This window comes from Quercus lobata, chromosome 3 (assembly GCF_001633185.2).
Source record: "Quercus lobata isolate SW786 chromosome 3, ValleyOak3.0 Primary Assembly, whole genome shotgun sequence".
NCBI lineage: Eukaryota > Viridiplantae > Streptophyta > Magnoliopsida > Fagales > Fagaceae > Quercus > Quercus lobata.
Genome location: NC_044906.1, coordinates 61,839,966 through 61,852,499, shown reverse-complemented (window position 1 = coordinate 61,852,499; position 12,534 = coordinate 61,839,966). Strand labels below are relative to the sequence as shown.

Here is a 12,534-nt window from a genome sequence, read left to right as displayed (position 1 = left end):
AAGGGGAAAAAATTATAATTTTCATCCCAATACACTTATGGCTTCCTTGTACATAGCAGTAGAAAAATTGAGAAGTCATCAATACTTGGTGACTTTAGATCTCTTAAAGAGCGTAGGTTATAGTTTTGAAAAAAGATGTTTAACTTTTATGTTATTTTATGTTTTACAGCTTTGCTCATTTCATAGTTTTTTTTTTTTTTTTTAAGAGATAATTACAACATGCTGCTAACTTTGCAACTCAAGCTCTTTCCCAAGCATTTTGTGCATGGGGAGATGATAATTCAACTACAAGACCTTTGGCGCTCATTTCATAGTTGATTAAAGATATTAAATCATTTTATCAATCTTGTCTCATGATTGTTTAATTTTAAATAATACACTTTTGTTTATAGCACATACTGAGTTATGAAGTATTGTACATTACTATTTTACATTTCATACAAAATATATATATATATATATATAACCCCAAAAAATAAATTCCTAGCTCCGCCATTGCTCATTTCACTCTACAACTTAGCAGTTAGCAGTAAACTAATTTTTTTGGAATCTGTCAATGGAAACAAATGGCTAGTTAACTAGTCTGTCTTCAAGTGGAAGAATTATGCAGTATATAATGTTTTGTTTGTTTTTAGTAAGATAAATGCAATTTGTTTGCTTTCTACATATATTGTTTTGTGAAAATATTGAAAACCAAAATAAGTACACCAATTATTGTGATGAATTTGAATGTTGGTTTTCATCCATGCACATGCTATAAGGATCCAGGTGTTCTCCAATAATTGATGTATTGAGAAATCAACTACACATTCTGTAACCCATTGGTCCTATTCTACAAAAAAATCTTTTTCAATTTTCTTATTTTGCCCATCTAAAATTACTACATTGCAGTTATAAATAAACTTAATAAAGTAACCAACATCTACTGGCATTGTATTAAAGTTCTAACCATTATGTTTTCAAAGAAATGTTTTGAAGTCTATTCCATTACTAGTGTGAATAAACCACTCATGGAAATGATGTAACAGCTTACTTTTCTGTCTGCTGTTTGTTTTGAAACTTGAAAGAGAACCTTCTGATATTGATGACCATCTCATTCTCCTTTTTCTCTATTATGGGATTCCCTCTGCATCTTATCTCCTATCCACTTAGAACATGGCAAATTTTATTTTTGAATCCAATAATAATGATTTAAGAAGCCTACCTCAGTAAAAGAACCTCCAAATGTAGTTCAAAACATAGCAACATTTACTTTATTAAGAAATTAGAATCCGAATGCTACTCACAAACACCAAACTAAGGTGAAAATAATATATATTTGGTCCCAAATTTTTCAAGATAGAATTTTCCTTCAAATCACTATGTAACAACTTTTTATTTTTTTATTTTATTTTATAATTAATGTATAAAAAATTCAATAGTTACAATTGGGAGGGAGATTTAAACCTTACATGTCATGGACACACCAAAAAAAGCCAACCAATTGAGCCATATAGCTCATGGCCACTATATAACAACTTTAAAAGTATTTACTTGTATTTTTAGTCACATGACTTACTTAATAGTCATGTAAGTTGTTTAAATAATTTAATGAATCATGTGATTTAATACACATGAATAGTCTTATAAACTATTATATAATAAGTTGTAGAAGCATCTTCCAACCCTGTTAAGAAGAAAACTTGGTCAATTTATTAAATCATTTTTGACAAGTCCTGGGCATGTCATTTGATACACTTCTATAGATACATCAACCAAGTTATTTGATACACTTCTATAGATACAGCAGACACATCTATATAATATTTAAAACTTAAGCGTAGTATTTATTGTTGCACGCTCCTATTGAACCGCATTAGCATAGCACTTCGGTCCATTTTGGTCAATTTTCGATCACTTTGGTCCAATTCAGTTTACATCAGTCAACTTTGGTCAATTTTAGTTCACTTCAGTCCCTTTCGGTCTACTTTGGTCCATTTTCAATCCACCTCAATTCATTTCAATCCACTTCAATGCGCTTTGGAGGAGCAACTTGTGTAAAAAGATGAACTCTTTCATTAACAATTATGTCACATTTTCATTGTAATGTTGGAAAATTCTTGATAAAATCACATTTTTCTTATGTTATTAAAGTGGTTTTTCCCCTTAACACGTGATGGATTTACTTATATTTGCTTCGTCTTGAGGCCATTCAAAACATATAGAGGACGAACTATTTGTAAGGAGCACTATAAACAAATTTCAACCACACATTACATTATTTACAAAATATTTCGCAAAAGGGTTTAAGACTAACATTTATAAGTCTCACATACTATTTTCATTTTTCACTTAACAAAAAAACAAAACGAAATTTTTTTCGTGCATTGCACGAGTTTGCAACTAGTAATAATATAAATATAAATATATATATATATCAAAAAGTTGAAGTGTAGCATTTATTGTTGTTACGCTTTTGTTGAGTCATATCAGCAGCCACATCATCTACCTATTTCTCTCACTTCTCTCTACTACTTCCAACCATAATTTTTCTTTTACCTTTTCATTTCTCCACTACTCTCAACCTTAATGTCACTCTTCATCTATCTCTTTCTCTGACTTTTATTTTGACTCTTCTTATTCCCATTCTATTACTATAAATATGATATTCTCTATCCCAATCTATACATATTTTCTCACATGAAAAAGGTTATTACTCTCTCTCTCTCTCTCTCTCTCTCATGTTTTATTTTTGTTTGAATTTTTTTATTTTTTGTATCTCTATTTTAGATTCATGTATTTATGTGTTCTTTAGAATTTTTCTTTGTGTTGCAATTTGGTTTTGTGTTTTTAAGTTATTATCTTCTTCTTTTTTCCTATAATTGTTAAATGTTATTTTATTGCATATAAATATAGTTTACAAGAAAATAATGTTATTCTATTATATACATGGCTTGAATAATTTGGTGTTTGACTTATGACTATATTTTTTATTTGATACTTCTTTTTCTCATTTTATTTTCTATTTCTCTCCCAAAAAATGTGATTTCTCTCTCTCTCTCTCTCTCTCTCTCTCTCTCTCTCTATATATATATATTCTTTTTTTGCAACTTTACTTTAAGTTGATGAATCATTATATTTTTTTATATAATACTATTTTGGGTTAATATGATTTGGTAGTGTGTTGGATTTTTTAAGTTTTCCGTCACAACTCACAAGTCTTCTCTATCCCTCTTTTAGCTTTTGTTTGTTTTTTTTTTTTTTGACATAATACTTAATTAGTTATTTTGGAAGTGAGATTTTGAATTTATATCAAAATACAATGTTGACTATGTATTTGAATGTGTCTATCAACTATTAAAATTAAACCCCCTAAAAAAAAATTATTAAAATTAAACCGCCCAAGATGAATATGTATAGACAATATTTTTATTTTTATTTTTCATTGATTTATTATTTAGTTATAACATCAAAATCAAAGTAAATAAATATGTAAAATTAAAACTGCCTAAGATGAATTTGTAAAGCCAATATATTTATATATTTAATATTTAAAAAAAGTTAAAAGTAAAAAATAAGAATAATGATGTGGCCAATGATGTGATGGATGAGAAGGCTCATCAAAAGCGTAGTAACAAAAATGCGATATGAAGATCCAATTAAAGGCAATTAAATCTTAATAAATAAAAGTGTATGTAGTAAAAAAATAAAAAAATAAATAAAAATTTAGATCATGTTCTCTTTATGTTATACAAAATTTTTTTTTTTTCTCATTTCGATAGGTAAAGTGTTCAATTTTAGACACAAAGTCTACTTTTTTCCTACATATTATTTTAAATATTAAAATTATAATATGGTATAGTCTCTTAGGAATATCTAAAAAATATACAGTTCCAATTTCATGTATCTATATTAGTAAACGAAATTCAATAAATAGTTCGAAGCTACTCCTACGATAAATTTTTTTTTAAAATATAATAATCTCTTTTTAAGAGAATGAAAATTTTGAATAATATATTTGAAACTCAAATAGTTTAGTTGTATAGGAAAAACAAATTAGGAAAATATAACGCACAATAACATAATTTATCAAAATATGGACCGCTTTAAAAATTAATAATATCAATCAAATAAATCCAAATAATAAAATGATGATATATTTTTTGAGATAAATAAATGAAAAATAATTTTAGAAATTGTTTTAAGTTTTTGGGAGAACAAATTATTTCCCACAAAATTTAGAGAACAAATTATATATTATACCATAACCAAAATATAATTATTTATTTCCACGTTTCGCCTGGATCTGCGACTAATAATATATAAAATTCAAATAATAGTATTTAATATTGCTACTTTTTCATTGTGCCACATCATTCACGTATCTTCAACTCTTACTCTCTCATTTTTAATTCTTCCGCTATTTATTATTTTTCCACTTTCTCCAACTTTTCTCATCTCTTTTATCTTTTTATCTTCCCATTACTCCCTACCATACCGTTACTCTTCCTCCTTCCATTCCTCTTCATTTTATTTTGATCCTTCCTATTTCCATCTTCTTTACTATAAATATATTATTCTCTCGCATTCTATCCATATTTTTCCCCAAAAAAGAAGGTGATTCACCTCTCTCTCTATTTTTTGCCCTTTTAGTGGATTTATAATTCCTTTTTACATCTCTACTTTATGTTAATGAATTTTCATTTTGAACTTCTCTCGCATACAAAAAGGTGATCTCTCTCTCTCTAAATATTTTTTTTTTCTTTTGGTGGATTTTTAATTCAATCTTGCATCTTTACTTTAAGTTCAATTTTTTGTGTTGAGCTATAATGCAAATTGATTTAATTTGGTTGTTTTAAGTTGTTATCTATTTTTATTTGATTGTTAGATGTGATCCTATATTCTTATTTTATTATAAATATAGTATATAATGATATAATGTTATTCTATTACGTAGCATGAGTTGAATAATTAGGTGTTTACAACTATACCTTCTATTTTGAATATTCTTCTCATTGTTTCTCAAATAATAATAATAATAATAATAATATTCTTCTCATCATCTTTCATTCTATAAATTTGTTATTCGCCCTCATCTCTCTCTCTCTCAATTTTTCATTATTTCTTGCAACTCTACTTTAGGTTGTTGAATTTTTATGTTTTTAGGATCTCTACTTTGGATTGATATGTTTTGGTAATGTTTTATTGAGTTTTCCATCACAAGTCCTCTCTCTCCTTCTTATATGTGAGTTTATACGTAGCCCTGCAACTAGTTCAACTGATTCAAGGAACATAAAACACAACATAAGAAGAAGAAGAAGGAACCAAATATATTTCCTTTAGGTAGTCTTTCTAGGGATTATACATAAACCCTTTTTTTCGTGCGGAATTGGAACAAATCAGAAAGTAAACCACACACCCAAGTTTACTAGAGAAAACATAACCAATTTCCCTCAAAAATGCAAAACAAAACCAATCAGAATTGAAAATCAACGCAAGTATTTACCTAACATGCTAATTCAGTGCCACCTAACTCAGATGAGTTTAGATCATACACCAAATATACTGAAATGAATAACTTTATCTAAAAAAAGGATACTGAAATGATTAGTTTAGCCGTTAGGATACCAATAAATATCTCTGATCAAACTGAAATTTTGTATTGTGACAAAAGCAGTGTGCCTATACAAGGTAATGATGCCCTATTTAAAAAAAAACAAAAACAAAAACAAAAAGCCATTATAGACAACTTGAGTATAATCCTGAGGGCAACTGGCGTAGATACAAGATTTGACACCAGATACAGAGAAAAAGTATAGCAAGTTCTATGTGATCCTTGACAAGCCCACCAAGATTCAACTTTAACCCAGCAAACCAGTTTAGGAGCTCGCAAGGATGAGAACCGCATCGGCAAAGTCCCACCATGCGTCGGATTAAGTTTTAAGAGCAATAGCCAAAACTTTTTTCCTTGCTTCTCAGGAAAGAATCCCTATAAACAAAACAATGGTTCAAGTATATGGAACTCTAATATCCATGCCAGTCACTCGGCTCTAACTCAAACGGTACTCTCAAAAGAAACCTGAATATGGGGAAGACTCCTCGGCTTTGGGCTTGAAGCAGTAGCAAGCCCATGAAGTAATTTCACAACTTCAGTATTATCTTCGAGATAATACTTAGCCTTGCTTGGTTTTTGGCCAACGGTGCAAGCAAAGATCTCTGGAGCTGCAGGCAAGGATGGACTAGAGACCGTGCTTAATATGCTCTCAAACATATCTTCATCGGATCTATCATCTCCAATGCACATCACAAAATCTGGTGCATTCCCACTGTGCACCATTCTTGAAAGAACCTTTTCCGCAGCTAACCCTTTGCTTACTCCCTATATTCAACAAAACATTGATGAGAAATTTCACCCCAGATTCATATGTGAGAAAAAATCAAGAAAAAGGGAAGTTCTTTTTTTGGGGTTGGGGAAGGAATATATACCTGTGGCTTGACTTCGACAATAAGATTTCCCCTGTTAACAACTGCTGGTTCATTAGCAAGTACATTTTCCAGATGATCCACCAACTCCTTCGATTGGCAAGATCCAAAGTCAGGGTCTGCATCTTGATGGTGCCATACCAAAGCACTCTCTTTAATCTCTATGTTCGAGCCATCAGTTGCCTCTGTATATAATCTCATCACAGGTTCCACAATATTTTTCCAATCAAGATCGGCAGCCACTGGACTGGTTTCCCACTTGGATGATCGATTCCACCTGCACCAAGCAAAAGAACCTTAGCTTCTGTAGAAAAGTAAGTCAATAAGCAAGATGAACATACAAAGCATGTTATTGTTAACGTACCTCAAGAAGTAACCATGTTCAGCTGCTATTCCCAGCATCTCACATGGAGCAAACCACTCACTCAGAGAATCCCACCCCCTTCCGCTAACAATGAATACAGTGTTCTTGGGATCATTGCACAGAACATTCAAAACAGAGATGACTTCAGGGCTGGGGGTTTTAATAATAGAGTTTTGGGGAACAACAGTACCATCATAGTCAAGAAATATTGCTCTTCTGTTTGTTCTTCTATATGTTGAAACGATGTGTTCAATAGACAACTTCCTAAATCCCGGAGAAAGAGAAACAACTCTAAATCTTAGACCCAAGCCAATCCCCCAGCATCGTTTAGTGTAATGATCCTTGCATGCTCTCTCTAAATCCTGCATAAAGCTGCGAGCCCAATAAGCTACATCATGAGAACTGACATAACGATAGTGTTTCTCATGCCGCAACTGCTTCTCAGAATCGCGCATGGTGATGGCTGATTCCAAGGCATCAGCCACAGCATCAATGTCCCAAGGGTTAACCCTGATCGCTCCACTTAAAGAAGGTGAGCAGCCAATGAACTCAGACACAACAAGCACGCTTGTTCGAGGAGAATCTGATTTTCTACCCATAGCTTTATCCATATCTGGAGTACCTTGTCTGCAAACAATATACTTGTAAGGGACCAAGTTCATACCGTCCCTCACAGCATTCACTATGCAACATTCTGCTACAGCATAATAGGCAGACTTCTCAAAACGTGGAACATGACGGTCGATTAGAATCACCGGCTCATAATTAGGTGAACCAAAAACCTCATTGATCCTTTGGGCGATTAAATATGTCTCTCTCTTTGCTTCCTGGACATCTTTCCCAGAGCCCCTAGCAGGATTGACTATTTGAACTAGAACAATCTTACCCTGCAGCTCTGTATGGTGCTCCAATAGCTGTTCTAAGGCAAGAAGTTTCAGACTGATGCCTTTAAATATATCCATGTCATCAACACCAAGAATCACCTTTTTCCCCTTAAATTGTTCTTGAATTTCTTTAATTTTGGCAGATGTTGAAGCAAGATTCAGCACAGATTCAAGCCGTCCCATATGAACGCCTACAGGAAGAATTTTAATATAAACTGTGCGGCCATAGTAATCAAGTCCAATGTGTCCCCGCTTTGATTCATAGTCCAGGCCTAACATTCTGCTGCAGCATGAGAGGAAGTGGCGTGCATAATCAAATGTATGGAAACCAATTAGATCACAATTTAGCAGTCCCCTCAAAATTTCATCCCGAACTGGCAAAGTTCGGTATATCTCTGATGATGGAAATGGGCTGTGGAGAAAGAATCCAAGCCTGACACGAGGGGACCGCTTTCTCAAAAATGTTGGTAAAACCATTAAGTGATAATCATGAACCCAAACACAATCATCCTCAGGATTAATTATTTCCATAACCTTGTCAGCAAATATTTTGTTTGCGGAAACATAGGCCTGCCAAAGCGAGCGGTTAAAGCGATCACCATGGTCTGGGCACATGGGCAGCATATAATGAAAAAGAGGCCAAAGTGTCTGTTTACAGAACAAAAGGTAAAAATTCTTCTGAAGTTCATGGGGCAGAAATGTAGGCACACACTTGAAATCATCCAGCAGTTTTTGTGCAACTTCATCTTGTTCAGTAGCATCTATTTCAACCTTAAGAGAACCCACATAGAGTACCTCTGTTTCAGGAGAGAAGCCATCCTTCAATTGTAAATAAGGGGAATCCTCATCCAAACTGAAGCACCATTTGCCAGTTTCTGCATCCCTTTTGGCATGCAAAGGTAGCATATTTGCTACTATGATTTTCCTCTCACGGCACACATCTGAATCCCCATCAGTACTGCCATAACCATCCACATCAGAGATGATTCCTGGAACAGTCATTACCCGTGGAAGAACTCTGGGGGTATGAGGAATATCCAATAGGCCTCCAGAAGCCAAATCAAAAAAGTTTGAACATGATCTTGATGCCATTAATGACAAGTGAGAGAGTCCTTTCTACTTAATCATGCAGAACAACACTTCCCAACAGAAACTTTTGGCTCAGCTGTCCACAAACCTATAAAAAAGGAATGGTTTTGACCATATCAATAAATTGTTGGAAATGTAACTCCATAAAAGCATCAAAATAATTTGAATGCCATGCTGAAATTGGTTTCATACTTTGCATGGCTGCTCATTTCAAACAAGTGCTTTCTTTTTAATCATTTACTAGAAGCATCCAATAATGTACTTCCAGAGATTACATTTAATAAAAACTTTTATATATATTTATATGGAGCTTTAGTTGCTAAAAGGCTAACATGCGGAGTATCACATAGAGAAATTCCATTTGACTTCAGGAAAGAAGGAAAAGTAATTAGATGGTCTAGAAGTATTTAAAGCATATATAGACTTTCCATCAGAAGCAGACAAATCATCTCAAAACGAATAGGGTACAATGCAATTTGCTTAACCAATTATGAACATGAGTCTGACAGAGCGATGTTAAAATAAATAAAAACAGAGGGGCATTCAACCTATTTATCAAAAGCAAACATGTTTAAGCACGATAAAAGTAGAATTTGAGATACTTATAAAAATAAAAATATAAGGGTGAAAAAAGAATATGAGAGAGAACTCATGCGCAAGCCATAACGTCTACATTAATTTCTTGAAACTTAAAAGTAAAGTCAGAGAAATAACCACAAATTTAGATGGTCCTAACCATATGATTCTAAGCCAAATCACAACCCATAACCTCAAGCCATAACCCAACCCAGCCTTCAGCCTGTAAAATTCAGCCCATAACCAGCTTACATCGAGAAATTTTGGGCTCAGGTTGGACTAGACTAGGATTGGGCCAGGCTGTAATGTTGGATTGGGCCAGGCTGTAATGTTGGATTGGGTCGGGCTGATCTTCGATCTTATCAGGCTAAGGCAAGTAGGTTAGTGCATAGCTGAAAATTAACTTAAAATGACATAAATTATCATTAATTTTTTAATCCCATAAAAATTATCATAATAGAAAATTTTCAATCATATCAAAGAGCTACAAAGATATGGAAGTAATATTGTGTTCATCAAACACAACTTTTTTTAAGAATTACAAATATGAGGTACATCTAAAAACCTGTGTCATCTAAATTACAGGCTGGTATATTGGGTTATGGGCTGGACTTTAAGGGTTGGGTTGTGTGGACCACAACCCTAGCCCATTGGGTTGTTTTTGCATAGGCCCAACCCAAGCTTGTCCAAAGTCTGAGTGGGATTCGGCTGGTCTACACTAGCTTGCATAAATATAAATCATACCCCTATTTATTGTCATCCCTTTTGCTTATCAAATTCATGCTAAAATCTTCTCCAGTATAATCCTAACAAGTTCCTGAATAATTCCTGATTTCAATAATATCCATATGTAAGAGTTAAATCACAAATCTATCACAATGATGACAAACTGATAGATTCTAATTTCCATAGCAATACATATAGAATTAGAAGCTTGCTTATACACTCTACCATGTTAAATATGATCCAAATTTCTAATAATAACAAAATTAAATTAGAGATGTAGTGTTACTACTAATACAGTGTAAACCAAAAATAGATATCATTGTAAACCAAAAATAGATATCACTCTTCCTCTAAAGAACTTTGGCATACACAAAAATTGGGTTTTTTTTTTTTTTTTTTTTGGGGGGGGGGGGGGGGGGGGCGCATAGGAGCACAAATGCATGAAGCTACAACCATATTACGATGTACACACTCATGCGTATGCATGTGAGAGAGGGACAGAGAAAGGGGTATAATGATCACTGAGAGCCTATTGCAGATATTAGCACCCCCAACTGTATAATTTGAAGAGTGAAAAAAAAAACGAGTATGATAACCTCAAAATATGGGAAACAAAGCTAAACTGAGAATAAAAAGGCACAAAATTCATACAAATATATAGCAGAAGATTTTAAAAGGCAGCCAAATGCTATCATTAGGTTGTTTTTCATAAATGCAATAATGCATCCAATTAAAACTACTTCTACATTTACTTGGGTATGAAGCATAACAATCTACTATCGATAATATACCCAATTGCGCACGAGAATTAAAACTCAAAATTTACTATTTTTATCATCAACCCTAATCATCCCTGAGACAAACAAACAAAATACCAATGCTTCAAAAAACCAATCTTGAGAGTGTTACACTGTAACCAGACTAACATATATGACCATAACAGTGATTTTAACCATTTAACAAAAAAAAAAAATTAAAAAAAAAAAAAACAAAACACAAAAACAGAAAAACAATTCCTTACCCAAATTGAACTTAATAATTTTTTTTCTACTTATAAATTTTTTTTTAAGAAAAAAAAAAAGCACAAGAGAATCTTCTAAGGTTCATGTTCACTTTTGAAAGTTCAAATTTTGAATTATGGCTCAATTCAAGTAAAAAGAAGCCTTAGTTTAAATCTTGAACAAAATTAAGTCTTTTGTGAAGCAATAAGAAATATTAGTTTTCTCGGAAAGTATTTTCCGTCAAAACAAACAGTGTCTCTACGTACCAGAAATAAATACAGAAATACGATAATCTCTCGACTAAAAATACAAAAATAAATAAAACAGTTTTTTTACAGTGAGAGCAATTCACCACCAAAAAAAAAACCTTCTAGATCTCAAAAAAAATAAATAATAAAAAGAAAAATACGTTACGGTGTTGAAAAATCCAAAGATCTTAACCTGAAACAAATTCAAGCCGCTCTCGAATTTTCTCAAAGCCTTTAATTTGATCAAAATTCCTGCCAAAAACACCTAAATTACACCACAGAGAAAACTATATATACATATTAATATGTAAAAACGCGTAGAAAATCGCTCCAAAAGCCGTGTTTGGTTCCGAAGAAAAAAAAAGAAAGTGAGAGTCTCTTGTCACTCTTTGTTCTCAGTTAAAAACAGCTGAGATCAAAGAGTCAAATTTCTCCTCCTCCTCCTTTTTCTTTTCTAAAAATATATTTCTCGGCAACCAAACAAGTCCTCAAGAAAATTTCAAAAAAAAAAAAAAAAAAAACATACCAAAAAAAAAGGCGAGCGAGCTCTTTGAACGGTTTAAGGCGAAACAACAAAAGAAATGGAGAAGCGGTTAGAAAATCGGCGATCGGAAAATATCGGCAATTTTTGGATGTTGAGAGTGTTGTTTTTTGAAAGAGGTTTTTTTTTTTTTTTTTGGTTGAGAAGAAGAGAATGGAGGCTGCTGCGTTGGATTGTATTTGTTTTTGCTTTTTGTTTTGTTATATAAAAAGAGAGTGAGAGAGAGAGAGAGAGAGTAAATGTGGAAAATGAAATTTTATGTTTATATATATATATATATATATATATGGGAAAAAGGTTTTACTTGCTAGTTTTCTATTGGGGAGGGTTTGGGCATTGGGATAAGCTTTACCGCAAATACTTGGTTTTTTTTTTTTTTAGTTTTTGCTTTTGGGTTTCGGAGAAGTTTCCCATTTTGGTTTCCCAACTTGTTTATTGAAATTACTATAATGCCCTTTTTTTTTACTTTTTAAGGCGTTGTGGGGCTTGACTTGTGTCCATTATCTAATTGGTCTTTGGATTTAATCTTGGAACAATGGACTATAAGCATGTCTTAGAGACTTGGAAAAGTTGTCTTAGAATTTCGTTCCCACTTCAATGTGTTTGTGAATTTCGATTGACATGATGTCTTGAGAGTATTGGA

The 12,534-nt window shown here is 32.6% G+C and overlaps 1 protein-coding gene across 2 annotated transcripts; it reads right to left on the bottom strand.

The window, feature by feature from the left end:
- Window positions 1–5,604: 5,604 nt before the first annotated feature.
- Window positions 5,605–12,111, bottom strand: LOC115982675 (probable alpha,alpha-trehalose-phosphate synthase [UDP-forming] 9). 2 transcript variants are annotated; one of them, XM_031105344.1, is made up of 5 exons: window positions 11,877–12,110; window positions 11,544–11,602; window positions 6,827–8,887; window positions 6,466–6,739; window positions 5,605–6,358 (listed from the first exon to the last, which is right to left on the bottom strand). In XM_031105344.1, the coding sequence occupies exons 3-5, from the start codon at window positions 8,800–8,802 to the stop codon at window positions 6,035–6,037; spliced, it is 2,574 nt and encodes an 857-aa protein (XP_030961204.1). In that variant the 5' UTR covers window positions 8,803–8,887; window positions 11,544–11,602; window positions 11,877–12,110; the 3' UTR covers window positions 5,605–6,034. The 2 variants fall into 2 exon arrangements, with proteins under 2 accessions (XP_030961204.1, XP_030961205.1); XM_031105345.1 differs by lacking the exon at window positions 11,544–11,602 and having other exon boundaries at window positions 11,877–12,111.
- Window positions 12,112–12,534: the final 423 nt, after the last annotated feature.

What these genes read in the sequence shown, in the direction of transcription:
- LOC115982675 (XM_031105345.1), bottom strand. Translation starts at nt 8,802, where the DNA reads ATGGCATCAAGATCATGTTCAAACTTTTTTGATTTGGCTTCTGGAGGC. An exon ending in GAACATGGTTACTTCTTGAG is followed by an intron (nt 6,740 to 6,826) that starts GTACGTTAACAA and finishes TGCTTGGTGCAG; the next exon opens with GTGGAATCGATCATCCAAGT. An exon ending in TTGTCGAAGTCAAGCCACAG is followed by an intron (nt 6,359 to 6,465) that starts GTATATATTCCT and finishes TGTTGAATATAG; the next exon opens with GGAGTAAGCAAAGGGTTAGC.